We start from the raw sequence: 13135 nt of genomic DNA, 5'->3' as shown, positions 1-13135 counted from the left end.
AGGATCCATTGAGACGTTCCAGAGTTATTACCTCATAAAGTGACAGTGGTCAGAATTGGAAAATAAATGGCCTGGTCAGGAAGGTGAAAACAGGCTTCGGGGTGAAGGGTTTAACAGAATACATTAGACTGAGTCCTAAGAGCTGAGCTTTGATCGGTTTAGCAGAGTTCAGGAGAAGAGAGATGAGGGTGGGATGACCATCTCCGCTGTTACAACAAGCTCACTGATTAGATTTTAACGTTTAACTCATTTTGCACCCTTTTCCAAAAATGTTGCGGGTGAAATTACTCTCGGGCTTCATTCAGATGCCTGTATATTTGATCAGTGTGCTGTTTGTGCAGTAGACAGCACGCTGACCAATTTTAGTTTAGAAACCAGTACACACAAGTGGTTTTCCAGAAGGATGCACACAGCGTCAGTCACCTCCTCAAGCTAGATAAGCTTGAACAATGGGCAGCGACTGATAGAATATTTAACGGAGAAATGTAAGATTCTACATCTGGGGCAAGAAAAAACGAAAATGACATTTACAGAATGGGAGGAATAGAACTAAGCAACAGCAAGTGTGAACAAGACTTGTGTATACTAATAGATCACAGACTGCCTTTTTTGCTGCTGCATCACACTGTTGACTCATGTGCAAACACAATTCTGGGATGTACTAAGAGAAGAATACAGACTAGATCATGTGAAGTATTATCCCCCTCTACTCCTCTTCGGTCAGACCTCATCTGGAATACTGTGTACAGTTCTGGGCACCACATTTTAAAAAAGACATTGAAAAACTGGAGCAAGTTCAGAGAAGAACGACCAGAATGGTGAGCCCACTGCAAACTGTCCCATGAGGAACGGTTAAAGGCTCTGGGAGTGTTTAGCTTGCAAAAAAGAAGACTAAGAGGAGACTTAATAGCTGTCTGCAAAGATCTGAAGAGATGTCACACTGTAGACGGATCATCTTTATTCTCATTTACACATGGAAACATAAGAAGCAATGGAATGAAACTGAAATGGAGAAGATACAGATTAGATATTAGAAAAAAGGTTTTTGACAGTGAGTGTGATCAATGAGTGGAACAGGCTTTCACAAGAGGCGGTGAGTAGTGATCAGTGAGCGTTCTCTTTTAACCCTTTAACTGAACATGCTCGGGTGCTTACAGAGTAGCTTCTGCGTGCTCCTAAATTACGTTCGAGTCCCTGCATCTGCATGATTTATGGGTGTTAGACAGCCTGAACACATGTGAGGATTCACTAACGGGCAATCCTTGCATGTGTTGAGCCCATAAATCATGCAGATGCAAGGACTCGAACATAATATGCAAGCACGCCGAAGATGCTCGTTAAGCACCCGAGCATGCTTGGTGAAAGGGTTAAACGAGCACGCTCACTCATCACTAGCGGTGAGTTCTCCTTCAATGGAAGTCTTCAAACAGAGGCTGGACAGACATCTGTCTGAGATGGTTTAGTGAATCCTGCATGCATTGAGCAGGGGGTTGGACACAATGGCCCTGGAGGTCCCTTCAAAGGCTAGCATTCTATGATTCTAATAACAGGGGGTGTAACTATGGCTAAGGTACAGAAGTGGCAATTTTTGGAAAACTGTATTTTTTTTTTTTTTTTTTAAGACCCTTTAGTAAGCACTAGTATACTACGGGCAAATGGATGTTAATGTGATTTCCATTTTGTAGCATTTTAATGTTTGTTTGTTTTTTTTTGTTTTTAGGTTTGTTTTTTTGGGGGTGGGGTTTATGATTACTCAATATTTTTTGTCATCTTGCGCCTTTTACTTCTCCAACTGTATACTAGGTAGGAGCCTAGTGACCATTCACAGATAAAACCTTTCCACAGTGGTGCTAAATTTCCCAAATGCAGTTGAATGACGAACATGACAATATGGAATCTATGTTCATGAGGCCTAATTTACGTATAGGCTTTTTTTTCTTTTTTTTTTCTGCTAGTTTTTAGCAGTTGGTGAAATTCTTCTTGTAAACTTGAACACTTTACTGCAGAGATGAACTGTTATGTTATCAGTGTTTTTTTTATACATTATGGTCTTGCTGTAATTTTCTAGTGGAGTGCTATCTCTGCTACATTTTTAAAGGAACTTTGACAGTACGATTTTGCTATGTAATCTGAGTGCTTTGTAATGTATGAACAGTGTGACCCTGATGTGTCACTCACTGGGCTAAATTATGTCATTTTGATACAATCTCACATTTCTCTGCAGCAGATGTAGCAATGCTTTGACTACTGAGCACTGTTTAACTCTGCACAAACCTTTAACCCCTTCAAGACATTTGACGTAAATTTGTGTCATGGTTGGGAAGTGATTCTCGCGAAATGACGTATCTTTAAGTCATGGCGATCATGAGGGCACAGGAGCTATGCCCACACGCTTGCCGCTGGGAGCTCGATGTAAGTTATAGCCGAGCTTTGGCTGTCACTGCCAGGAGTGGTGCCCATACCACCCCGTGCCAATTAACTCCCTAAATGCTGGGATCGCTAGCCCCCATGACGTTATCGTGAGGGGCCGTTCGTCGGTCAGCCAGCTGCAGCAGGCCTGTTAGACCATGCTGAGAGCATGGTCTAAGAGGCTCCTGTCAGTGTAGCACTGACAGGTATAATGCATTGCAATGCATTATAGCAGTGATCAGACTAATAAAAGTTTAAGTCCCATATAGGGACGAAGTAAAAAAAAAAATTAAAGGGGTATTCCCATCTCCAAGATCCTATATTATGAAGATTACACCCCTATGAAAATTTATCTACAGATGCAGTGATTATTTTGACTCCAAATTGTGACAGCTTAATAGGTCAGGACGTTACGGACACAGCGATACCAAATGTGTGTATTTTTTATCTTACATAAACTTACTTATTGGTTTAAAGGGGTATTCCCATCTCCAAAATCCTATCCCAATATGTAGTAGGTGTAATAAGAATAATATTAGCAAATATCTCCAATTAGAAATGTAATATAGTTTTTATGATTCGTTATGTCTCTTTCCTCATGTGCAGGCATCGCAGCACCTTAGGTATCCATGGTTACGTCCACTGATATAGTAACAGCTAGTTGCTAGTGGTCGTAACCATGGATACCTAAGGTGCTGCAATGCCTGCACATGAGGTAAGAGACATAGCGAATAAGAAAAACTATACTACATTTCTAATTGGAGATATTTGCTAATATTACTATTATTACACCTACTACGTATTGGGATAGGATTTTGGAGATGGGAATACCCCTTTAAACCAATAAGTAAATTTATGTAAGATGAAAAAATACACACATTTGGTATCGCTGTGTCCGTAACGTCCTGACCTATTAAACTGTCACTATTTGGAGTCAAAATCGTCACTGCATCTGTAGATAAATTTCCATAGGGGTGTAATCTTCAAAATGAGGTCTCTAGAGGTGGGGGAGATTCTGCTCTTCTGGCACTTAGGGACTCTGTATATGGAGTCTGCAAACTATTCTACCATAACTTCTCAAATTTATCAAATTCTGTGACACACTCATGATGTCAATATAATTACTGCACCCTAAGATGAATTCATTGAGAGGTGTAGTTTGTAAAATGGGGTCACTTATAGGGGGGGGGGGGGGGTTCTGTTGTTCTGCCATCTCAGGGGTGCTTCCAGTGGGTCATGGCACCTGCAAACCATCAACAACAAAATCTGCACTTCAGTAGGACTCTCCTTCCCTTCTGAGCTTTTCACTGTGCCTTAAAAGTAGTTCCTGATTTACATGTAGGGTATTTGCGTACTTAGGAGACATTGCACAACAAAATGTGATGCCCATTTTTTCTTATTATCCCTTACAAAAATTAAAAACTTGAAACTAAAATAACATTTTAGTGGTAAAAATATAGTTTATTCATTCTTCACCACCCAATGGTATAAAATTCTGTGAGGCACATGTGGTGCTAACATGCTCACTGCACCCCTAGATGAATTTGAGAGATGTAATTTGTAAAATGAGGTCATTTATGGGTTCTGCTGTTCTGGCACCTTAGGGGCTCTGCCAATGTGACATGGCACCTCAAACCATTCCAGCAATATCTGACCTCCAATATGGTTCTTCCTCCCTTCTGAGCTTTGCACCGTGCGTCAAAAGTAATTTTTGACCACATATGGGGAATTGGCGTACTCAGGAGAAATTGCTTAGCAAATTGTATGGTTCATTTTTCCTATTATCCCTTTTTGAAAATTTGAAACTTCGGGCCAAAGCAACAGGGGAAAAAAATGGTTATTTTCCATTTTCTTAGCCTAATGTTATACATTTGTGAATTCCTTGAAGGTTAAAAATGCTCAATACATCCCTAGATGAATTCCTCGAGAGGTGTAGATTCTTGTGGGGGTTCCTGCTTATTGGGCTTGTCTAAAGCTCTTCAAATGTGACAGGCATGTACAGTCTACAATCTATTCCAGTCAAAATTGAGCTCCAGAATTCAGTTGGTGCTCTTTCCCTTCGAAGTCTTGCCGTGCACTCAAATAGTAGTTTTCCACTACATATGAGGTATTTGTGTATTCGGGAGAATTTGCACAATAAATTGTACAGTCCATTTTCTCCTGTTACCCTTGTACAAATGAAAAATTTGGGTCAAAACCAACATTTTTGCTAAAAAATTTATTTTTTCATTTTCACAGCTCAACGTTCTAAAATTCTGTGAAGCACCTTTGAGTTCAAGGTGCTCACCACACATCAAGGATATGTTCCTTGAGGGGTCTAGTTTTTCGCAGAGAATTTCACATGATTATTTTTTCCATGCTGGCAAAAAAAAGTGGCATATGAAATCTGTTCATATTAAGTCGCTGAGGGGTTTTATGCTATAGCACAGAATAATCATGCACAGGTCGTACTCTTGTCTGGCAGAGACTTCCCGGCACCCAGTATGATTGAAAGGCAGATTTTTTCTTCTTTAATACGGTTTTTAACTTCATCTGTGTGTGCAAAACTCCCCTGACCCCTCCTTATCCTTCTGAATGTGTGAAGCTCTCACTGTTGGCCCAGCTCCTCTAAGCAGTCTAGAAATCCCTTTTTGCCTAAAATATTTACTAGCTTTTATATATTTTTGGCTTTTTTCTCTTTTTTAATGTTACTTAAGCATGTTTAAAATGACTGTTAAAGGAAACCTGTCAGCAGGAAATGTCCATGGTAAAGTAAAGGTATGGGCAGTATGGCTCTGCAATGCTGATTTTAATACATACCTTTTAGTTTAAAAATCTGAAGCCTGGTTTTCGTTGAAACTTAATGCTAAATTTCGGTGCTTTGTGCTTCGGGGCAAGACTTGTGGGCAGTGTTGTGGGGGTAGGGTCTTCGTCTCAGAGGGCTCAGCAATGGCCCCTCTGCTGCCTCTGTTGCATTAATTTGAATTTCGGGTTGGCGCTGTCTTAGCTGTGGGCAGCACTCTCGCTGGTTACGGTCTTCATTAAAATGGCGCTGGCACATGCGCAGATCGACCTCCGGCGGTTTTCATGGAAATGGCGCAGGAGGTGGCACATGTGCAGAAGACTGCCCCAACCCGAAATTCTAATTAATGCAACAGAGGTAGCGGAGGGGCCGTGGCAGAGTCCTCTGAGCCGAAGACCCTATTCACATTACTGCCCACTAGTCCTGCCCCAAAGCACCGAAATTTAGCGTTAACATTTAGTGAAAACCAGGCTGCAGATTTTTAAACTAAAGGTATGCATTAAATCAGTGTGACAGCGCCATACTACCCGTACCTTTAGTTTACCATGGACATTCCTGCTGACAAGTTTCTTTTAATGGGACCAACACTTTTATTCACTTAGGCAGTAAAGACATCAAAGTGTGGGAGTTTAGTTTTTTGGGGGGGCAACTTTAAAGGGTTGTGTGTCAATGACAATCCCTGTTCAAATGCCTCTTTGGGATCGCCCTGTATTAGTCAGGAAAAAGCCATAGTCATTTAGTGGTCACCGTAAAATGCTGCGTTGTGGTTCCACATAGAAATATCAAACCTAATCTTTTCAGCTGTAAAAAGGATTGCGCCCCCCCCCCCCCAAATATTTGTTGCCTCTAGATGAAACGTTGGACGTTGGAGCTTACTGCATACTGGTATTGCGTCCAGTGTGTAATCATGTACAGTAAGCTCCTATGCATCCTGACTGTCAAAGGACAGAATATTGGGCACATGGTTTCCTGGAAACATTTTGGTCTGTCGGTCCATGGTGTAGTATAATGGATGCTGCAGCTCTCACCAGTCTTGTGTAATTACATTCTTTATTTTACATGTTCTTTTGTAGTTTGGTTACGAAAAATATCACTGGCTCTTTAATTTTTTGATATCTAAGCCCGAAGTATTTATTTTTTGAATGTTGCAGCCATAATACAGTTTGATACAAAAGTTGAATATTTTGTACTTTTATTTCATACCTTACCAGGAGGAAGACGAAGTCCCTGATGATGAGACACTAAATCAAATGATTGCACGTCATGAAGAAGAGTTTGACCTGTTCATGGTAAGCTATTTGACTTTAACATTTTAGATCAAAAGATAACTTTGCTGTGTGTGTGTGTCTTGGATGGATGGATGGGTGGGTACATACGTACGTAGGTGGGTAGAAATAAGTTACTGGACCTAAAATGCACAACACATAATACCTTAAAGGGGTATTCCCATCTCCAAGATCCTATCCCAATATGTAGTAGGTGTAGTAGTAATAATATTAGCAAATACAGAAAATTAGAAATGTAGTATAGTTCTTCTGTTTAGTTATGTCGCTTACCCCATTTGCAGGTTATTGCAGTAGTCTAGGTATCCATGGTTACGACCTTGAATAGCTGTCTGTCACTGGTTGTAACCATGGATACCGAAGATATTGTAATGCCCTGCACATGGGGTAAGCGATATAGCGAATCAAAGGAATTACACTACATTTGTGATTGGAGGTATTTGCTAATTATTACACCTGCTACAAATTGGGATAGGATCTTGGAGATCGGAATACCCCTTTAAAACAACTGCAATATAGTAAATTTTAGTGTTTATAGTAGAAGCATAGAAATGTATGTAGTGGTTTCAGATGGGGCTGTTGAGCCCTCTCTAGATACAAATTGGCGCTTATACCAGCCACCTTTGGCTGAGGGGGGGGGGGGGGAATCTGCTTTAAAAGAAAAATCAGTGATGAAGTAATGTAAGTAACTAAAAAGTGTTAACATGTGTCTCATTCTCGTCAGAGACAGGTTTACAGTGAAAAGTGACACAGGTGATGTCGCTCAGCCTCCATGTATTTTCATCTCTGGCTTCCGTGGGAAAATCTATTAGCTGCTCTGTGATTCATGCCAGTTCTTGTGGTCCATGTGACTTCTGTAAAGCATACATCTGAATGCGGTTAACCATAACTCAAACAAGATGGATGCATCCAGATTTGTGCAAATTTATTTGCGTGGAGTTGAATTATACTGGAATTTTACAAAAATCCCTATTCTCCAGAATGTGAAGAGTCTTTCATTTGTTTAACATAAATTCAGCAAAATGGCACCAATGAAAACGAAGTTTGTTACAGAAAAAATAACCCTTATACATCTCTGCTGTCAGAATATGGCGACCCAAAAAGAAATGATTATTTTGTCAGTCTGTATTTCTTGTACAAATTATTAAAATATAAAACAATGTACATTTTGTATTGCCATATTTGTACTGATTTACAGAACATGCTTAAAGAGGTATTCCTATCTCCAAGATCCTATCCCAATATGTAGTAGGTGTAATAATAATATTAGCAAATATTTCCAATTAGAAATGTAGTACAGTTTTTCTGATTCGCTATGCCACTTACCTCATGTGCAGGCATCGCAGGACCTTAGGTATCCATGGCTACGACCACTAGCAACTTGCTAACTAACTGTTACTATATCAGTGGACGGAACCATGGATACCTAAGGTCCTGCGATGCCTGCACATGAGGTAAGTGGCGAATCAAAAATACTATACTACATTTCTAATTGGAGATATTTGCTAATATTATTATTATTATTACACCTACTACATATTGGGATAGGATCTTGGAGATGGGAATACCCCTTTAACACAAATTTCAGCACGGCGAATGGTGTAAAATGTTAAAGTGCAAAAAAAAAAAGTTGCAGGATCTCATATTCCTCTAACTAAAGAGTTAATAAACTTTTAAGTGCTCCAAAAGGAATTCACTGATAACTACTGGCAATCCCTGGAAAAAAGTAAGGGAAGCGGGGGAGGTTTGTCATACAGGCCAAGGTTTGTTGCCCTTATTTTGTATTAAGAGGTGGTGTCCATATTTGCTAACTTTCTGTGTGCTTCCTAGCGCATGGATTTAGATCGGCGCAGAGAGGATGCCCGAAATCCAAATCGCAAGCCTCGTTTAATGGAAGAAGATGACCTTCCCTCCTGGATCATTAAAGATGACGCTGAAGTTGAGCGACTTACTTGTGAGGAGGAAGAAGAAAAAATATTTGGCAGAGGGTCCCGTCAACGTCGGGATGTGGATTACAGTGATGCACTGACAGATAAACAGTGGCTTAGGGTAAGTTTCTTTTTAACTGTAATCGGAATGTTAATTTATAGTGATTTATTTATTTTTTTTTTTTTATAGCGCTATTCTCAGGTTAAAAATGCTTTCCAAATACTTTAACATACAGAATACCCGGCATTTCTATCTTTAACTAAAATTGGTCGCCGTGTGAAGGGGTTTTTTCCTGCTTCTTCCAAGAGCCTTAACTTTTTTTCTTTAATTACTTCGTCCACATTGCCATCTGTGGGCTTGTTTTTTGCGGGTTGAGTTGTACTTTTGAATGACATCATTAGTTTTATCATGTGATGTACTAGAAAGCGGGAAAAAAAATACATTGAAATTGAAAAAAAAAGTGCAATTTTACAATTAGTTTTTTTTTTTTTTTTTTAACCATTTCTACTATACGGTAAAACTGACCTGGCAATATGATTAAATCATTCCAGGTCAGTACAATTATGCAGATACCAAACATGCACAGTTTTTTTGTTTCTTGTTTTTTTTTTTGAGGTGAAAAAATTTGGAAATTTTTAAAAATCGAAAAAGTCGGCAAGCAAAGTTTTTTTTTTTTTTTTCCCTGAGACCTGTAAGGCTATGTGCCCACGATGCAGAAATGCTCCGGATTTTTTCCTGAGCATTTCTGCATCTCCCTGGCAGAAAAAACGCATGCGGATTGTACATGTGGATTGTACATGCGGATTGTACATGTGTTTTCCTGCCAGGTAGAAGCGTTTGTGAAGCTGTCTTCACATGCATTTCCGCATGCGGGTTGACAAGCGCTTTCCAAGCGATTTTAGCATCACTTGGAAAGTGCTTGACAACTTGGTCACAATATATAAATCCATGCAAACGGCATGGATTTATATAGTGTGACCGTAAAGCATGGTAAAAAATAAATCTATACTTACCTTCTGATGGCCCCCGGAGTCTTTATTCAATCCGTCCTGGCTTGCCGGCAGCTCGCGGTACACTGAAGGACCTGCCGTCACATGACCATGACGTCAGCACAGGTCCTTCAGTCCACCGCGATCTGCCGGCAAGCGAAGAGAAGCACACCGCGGGCCATCAGAAGGTAAGTATAATATTTATTTTATTCTTTTATTTACAGGTTCTATGGTACCCGGGTCTGGAGGAGAGTCTCCTGTCCTCCACACCTGGGTACCATCCGCACATTGAAACGCATGGAATGCGCATCTACATATACAGTGATGCGAAATCCATGCGTTCCAATGCAAGTCAATGGCAGCGAAAACGCAGCACTTCTGCAAAATAATTGGTGGTGCTGTGGATTTTTCCCCAATGATAATCTGCAGCGGAAATTTCCTCAGCATGTGCACAGCACATGAGGATTATCATTGGGGAACATGGCAGGCCTTCTACCAAGCAGCTTTTTAAGCGTTTCTGCAGCGGAATTGCCGCTGCAAAAACGCTTAAAAAACTCATCATGGGCACAGAGCCTTACTCTGTCAATTTTTGGGTTATAGTACTGTGTGATGGCTTATTTTTTGCTCCTTGATCTAATGTTTTTATTGATACCCTTATTGGGTAGGTGCCATGTTTTGATCGCCTCTTACTGCATTTTATTGCAATGTTACGATGACAAAAAAAGTGTAATTCTGACATTTCAATTTTTTATTTCTTCTCGTTGCGCTGTTTACTGATCGGATTCATTTATTGTATATTGTGATAGATCGGACTTTTAAGAACACAGAAATACCAAATGTGTTTTTCAATTTTTTATTTTTGTTTTATTTTTAATGGGGAAAAGAGGGGTGACTTGAACGTGTGTTTTTTGGGGGATCGCTTGTTGGATACATAGCACATCAGCACTCTTATGTATAGCTAAAATTACGAACTCTTACGAATGGCAGTTACAGGCTGGCTTCCACAGTAGAATCGTCATGACAAGCAGAGAGGTCTTCAGCAGATCATCGGGTGTCATGGCAACCCATCGGTGCCCCGCAATCACATCACGAGTGCACTGATGGGCACATGAAATGACGCCCCCCTGCCGGCATGTTGAATGCCGTTGTCCGAGATGGGCAATGGCACCCGCGGCTGTTAATGGCACATGATGGTTGATTAAATCAGCCATCATCTGCCGAAAAGGATGCGGGCTCGGCGTGTGAGCCCACATCAAAGGTAGTGACATAACGTACATGTACAATGGCTTGCAAAAGTATTAACCCCCTTGGCTTTTTACCTATTTTGTTACATTACAACCTGTGTTTAAATATTTTTGTAATTCAATTTGTGTGTGATGCATCGACACTAAATAGTCTAAGTTGGTGAAGTGAGAAAAATATAGGCATAAATGATATTTATTGGATCAAATAAATAAAAATTGGCATGTGTGCATGTATTTACCCCTTTTTCTGTAAAGCCCCTAAAATGTTCTGGTGCAAGCAATTGCCTTCATAAGTCACATACTTGGTGAAAGGAAGTTCACCTGTGTGCAATCTTAAGTGTCATATGGTCTGTCAGTATAAACACACACCTTTTCTGAAATGCCACACAGCTAATCACCCCAAGAACACCATCCCCACAGTGAAACATAGTAGTGGCAGTATCATGCTTTGGGGATGTTTTTCGGCAGCAGGGACAGGGAGAATGGTCCGAGTCTAGGGAAAGATGGATGGTGCGAAACTTGTTTTTGTCAATTGATTTGAGACTGGGGCGAAGGTTCAGTAAATGTAACCTAAAACTACATGAGATTTGCATACAAGTCCTAAAAGTAAATAATGAGAACCGAGAATTAAAGATATTAGACTTTGCCATTTTTTTAAATAAGGAAGATGATCATCGCGTCGCATGTCTTGAGTGTCAAAAGTATATGAACCTTTGCTTTCTGTATCTGGTGTGACCCTTGTGTGCAGCAATAACTACCGTACATCTAAGTGTTTCCGGTAATAGTTGATTAGTCTTTTCCTTGGAGGAACTTTAAAAAAAGCTCTTTGATTAATCTGTCCACAAAACTTTGTTCCAATACCCTTCTGGCTTGTCCAAATAATCTTTAGCAAACTGTAGATGTGCAGCACTGTTCTTTCTGGAGGTCAATGGCTTTCTCCTTGCAATCCTGCAATGTTCAGTGTACTCCTGTCTTACTGTGAGTTGGTGGAGTCCAAACTCTTTCGAGACGGTTTTGTAACACGTTTCAGCCTGATGAGCATCCACCACTCTTCTGTGGTCTTCAGAAATCTCCTTTGTTTATGCCATAATACACTTCCACAAACATGTAATGTGAAATTTTGTATTAATAATGATCAATTATTTTTTAATGTAACATTTTTTAATTGTATTTTATTTATTAATTTTTACTTTAGCCACTGGGGGCTGCCATATTCATTTGGTGGGGGTGTAAGTGTCTGACCAGGACACTTACACATCTCACTTATGGCAACCATGGGCATAAGAAACTGCGCTCGGTCTCTGACCACATCTCTAGCATTGTGACCTGGGCACCCCCCAAGGCTGTCCAGGTCACAGCTGTGGGAGGAGATCGCGGTCATTTTGTTGCCCACAGTGTTGGTGTGGGCTTCATTTTCCCCCGGTCATCGCATACATTGCTTAGTTCATGCGATGACCTTCAGAAGCAGCCGGAGAGAGGAAGTGTCTGGGAGCTGAGGTCCCGGGGTGAGTATCTGCGGTGGCGGCGGTAAGCGGTGATCTTAGCCTGTCAGTATAAGGCTATGTTCACACATGTTGGGTTTTTTCAGCATCTCAAATCTGCAGCAAAACCTAATCTCTGGCAGGAAATCGACTGCATCAAAAACGCATTTTATCGGTCGACCATAACAGCACCACGAGAGAGGGGATCTGCCCTCCAAGGACAGGAAACCTACAGGCTTAAAAGGGGCGGCCCTCTCTCTCGCCTCAGTTTGGTTTCCTGTCCTTGATGGAGGGAACCAATTTCAGGCTCGTGGAAAGAACCGGATGGCGACGGCTGTCAAGCAGCGCCCCTATCTGGGATCTGCAGCTCCAGCGTCTATGTGGGTGCACCCCTATCTGGGAGTGGCACAGCATTTTGGCACCAGATAAGCAGGGGGCTGCACCCCTATCTGGGGTGGCAGCCCTTTCATCATGTGCTTCAGCCAGGTTTGCGCCCCTTTCTGTGGAGGAGTCTGCCCCTGGTCTGATCCGGACTGCAGTGGGACTGCTCCCCTATCAGAGGTGGCAGGGCCCACCATCGCCCTGAAGACATGCGGGTTGCGTGGGATGCCGTCCCCATCGACACCCAGCGGAGGTCGGCGCGCTGGATATCAGACGCTGCGCCCCGATCCGGGGTAGTAGGCCCGTGGATCTTGGCAGAGCCTACCTTGAGCGGCGGCAACTGGAGCTTCCCGGCGCGAGGCTCGTGTGGGCGCGCACTTCCGGCGGCCTCCTCTAAGTCGCGGCCCGATGACGTCACCGCGCCTCGGGGCGGTCACGTGACCGGGAACCGGAAGTCCGGTCACGTGCACCTAATTGTAAGTGCGGTATTAACCGCGGAGATGGGGCGCCAAGCTTCCCTGTGTAAATAAAATAAAAAAAAAATAAATAAATAAAAGGGGAATGCAATTAAAATCAGGTGGCTGAGGGGTGGAACAGGCGCTACTTAACTGGCCCAAGCACCACTGTTCAAGGCTTC

General features: G+C 41.7%; 1 protein-coding gene across 5 annotated transcripts in view; it reads left to right on the top strand.

Moving 5' to 3' along the window:
• SMARCA2 (SWI/SNF related BAF chromatin remodeling complex subunit ATPase 2) overlaps nucleotides 1–13135 on the top strand; it is a 274907-nt gene that overhangs the window by 198984 nt on the left and 62788 nt on the right. For all 5 annotated transcript variants that reach the window (XM_073669312.1, XM_073669320.1, XM_073669288.1 and 2 more), the window contains 2 exons: nucleotides 6403–6480; nucleotides 8305–8523. In XM_073669312.1, coding sequence (XP_073525413.1) covers nucleotides 6403–6480; nucleotides 8305–8523 — 297 coding nt within the window. The remainder of the gene's footprint in view (nucleotides 1–6402; nucleotides 6481–8304; nucleotides 8524–13135) is intronic.

Source organism: Phyllobates terribilis, unplaced genomic scaffold (assembly GCF_046119375.1).
Source record: "Phyllobates terribilis strain yellow unplaced genomic scaffold, ASM4611937v1 Scaffold_1__5_contigs__length_1240528914, whole genome shotgun sequence".
NCBI classification, from domain to species: domain Eukaryota; kingdom Metazoa; phylum Chordata; class Amphibia; order Anura; family Dendrobatidae; genus Phyllobates; species Phyllobates terribilis.
The sequence above is the reverse complement of the archived record's forward strand: the minus strand, read 5'-3'. Positions and strand labels throughout refer to the sequence as shown.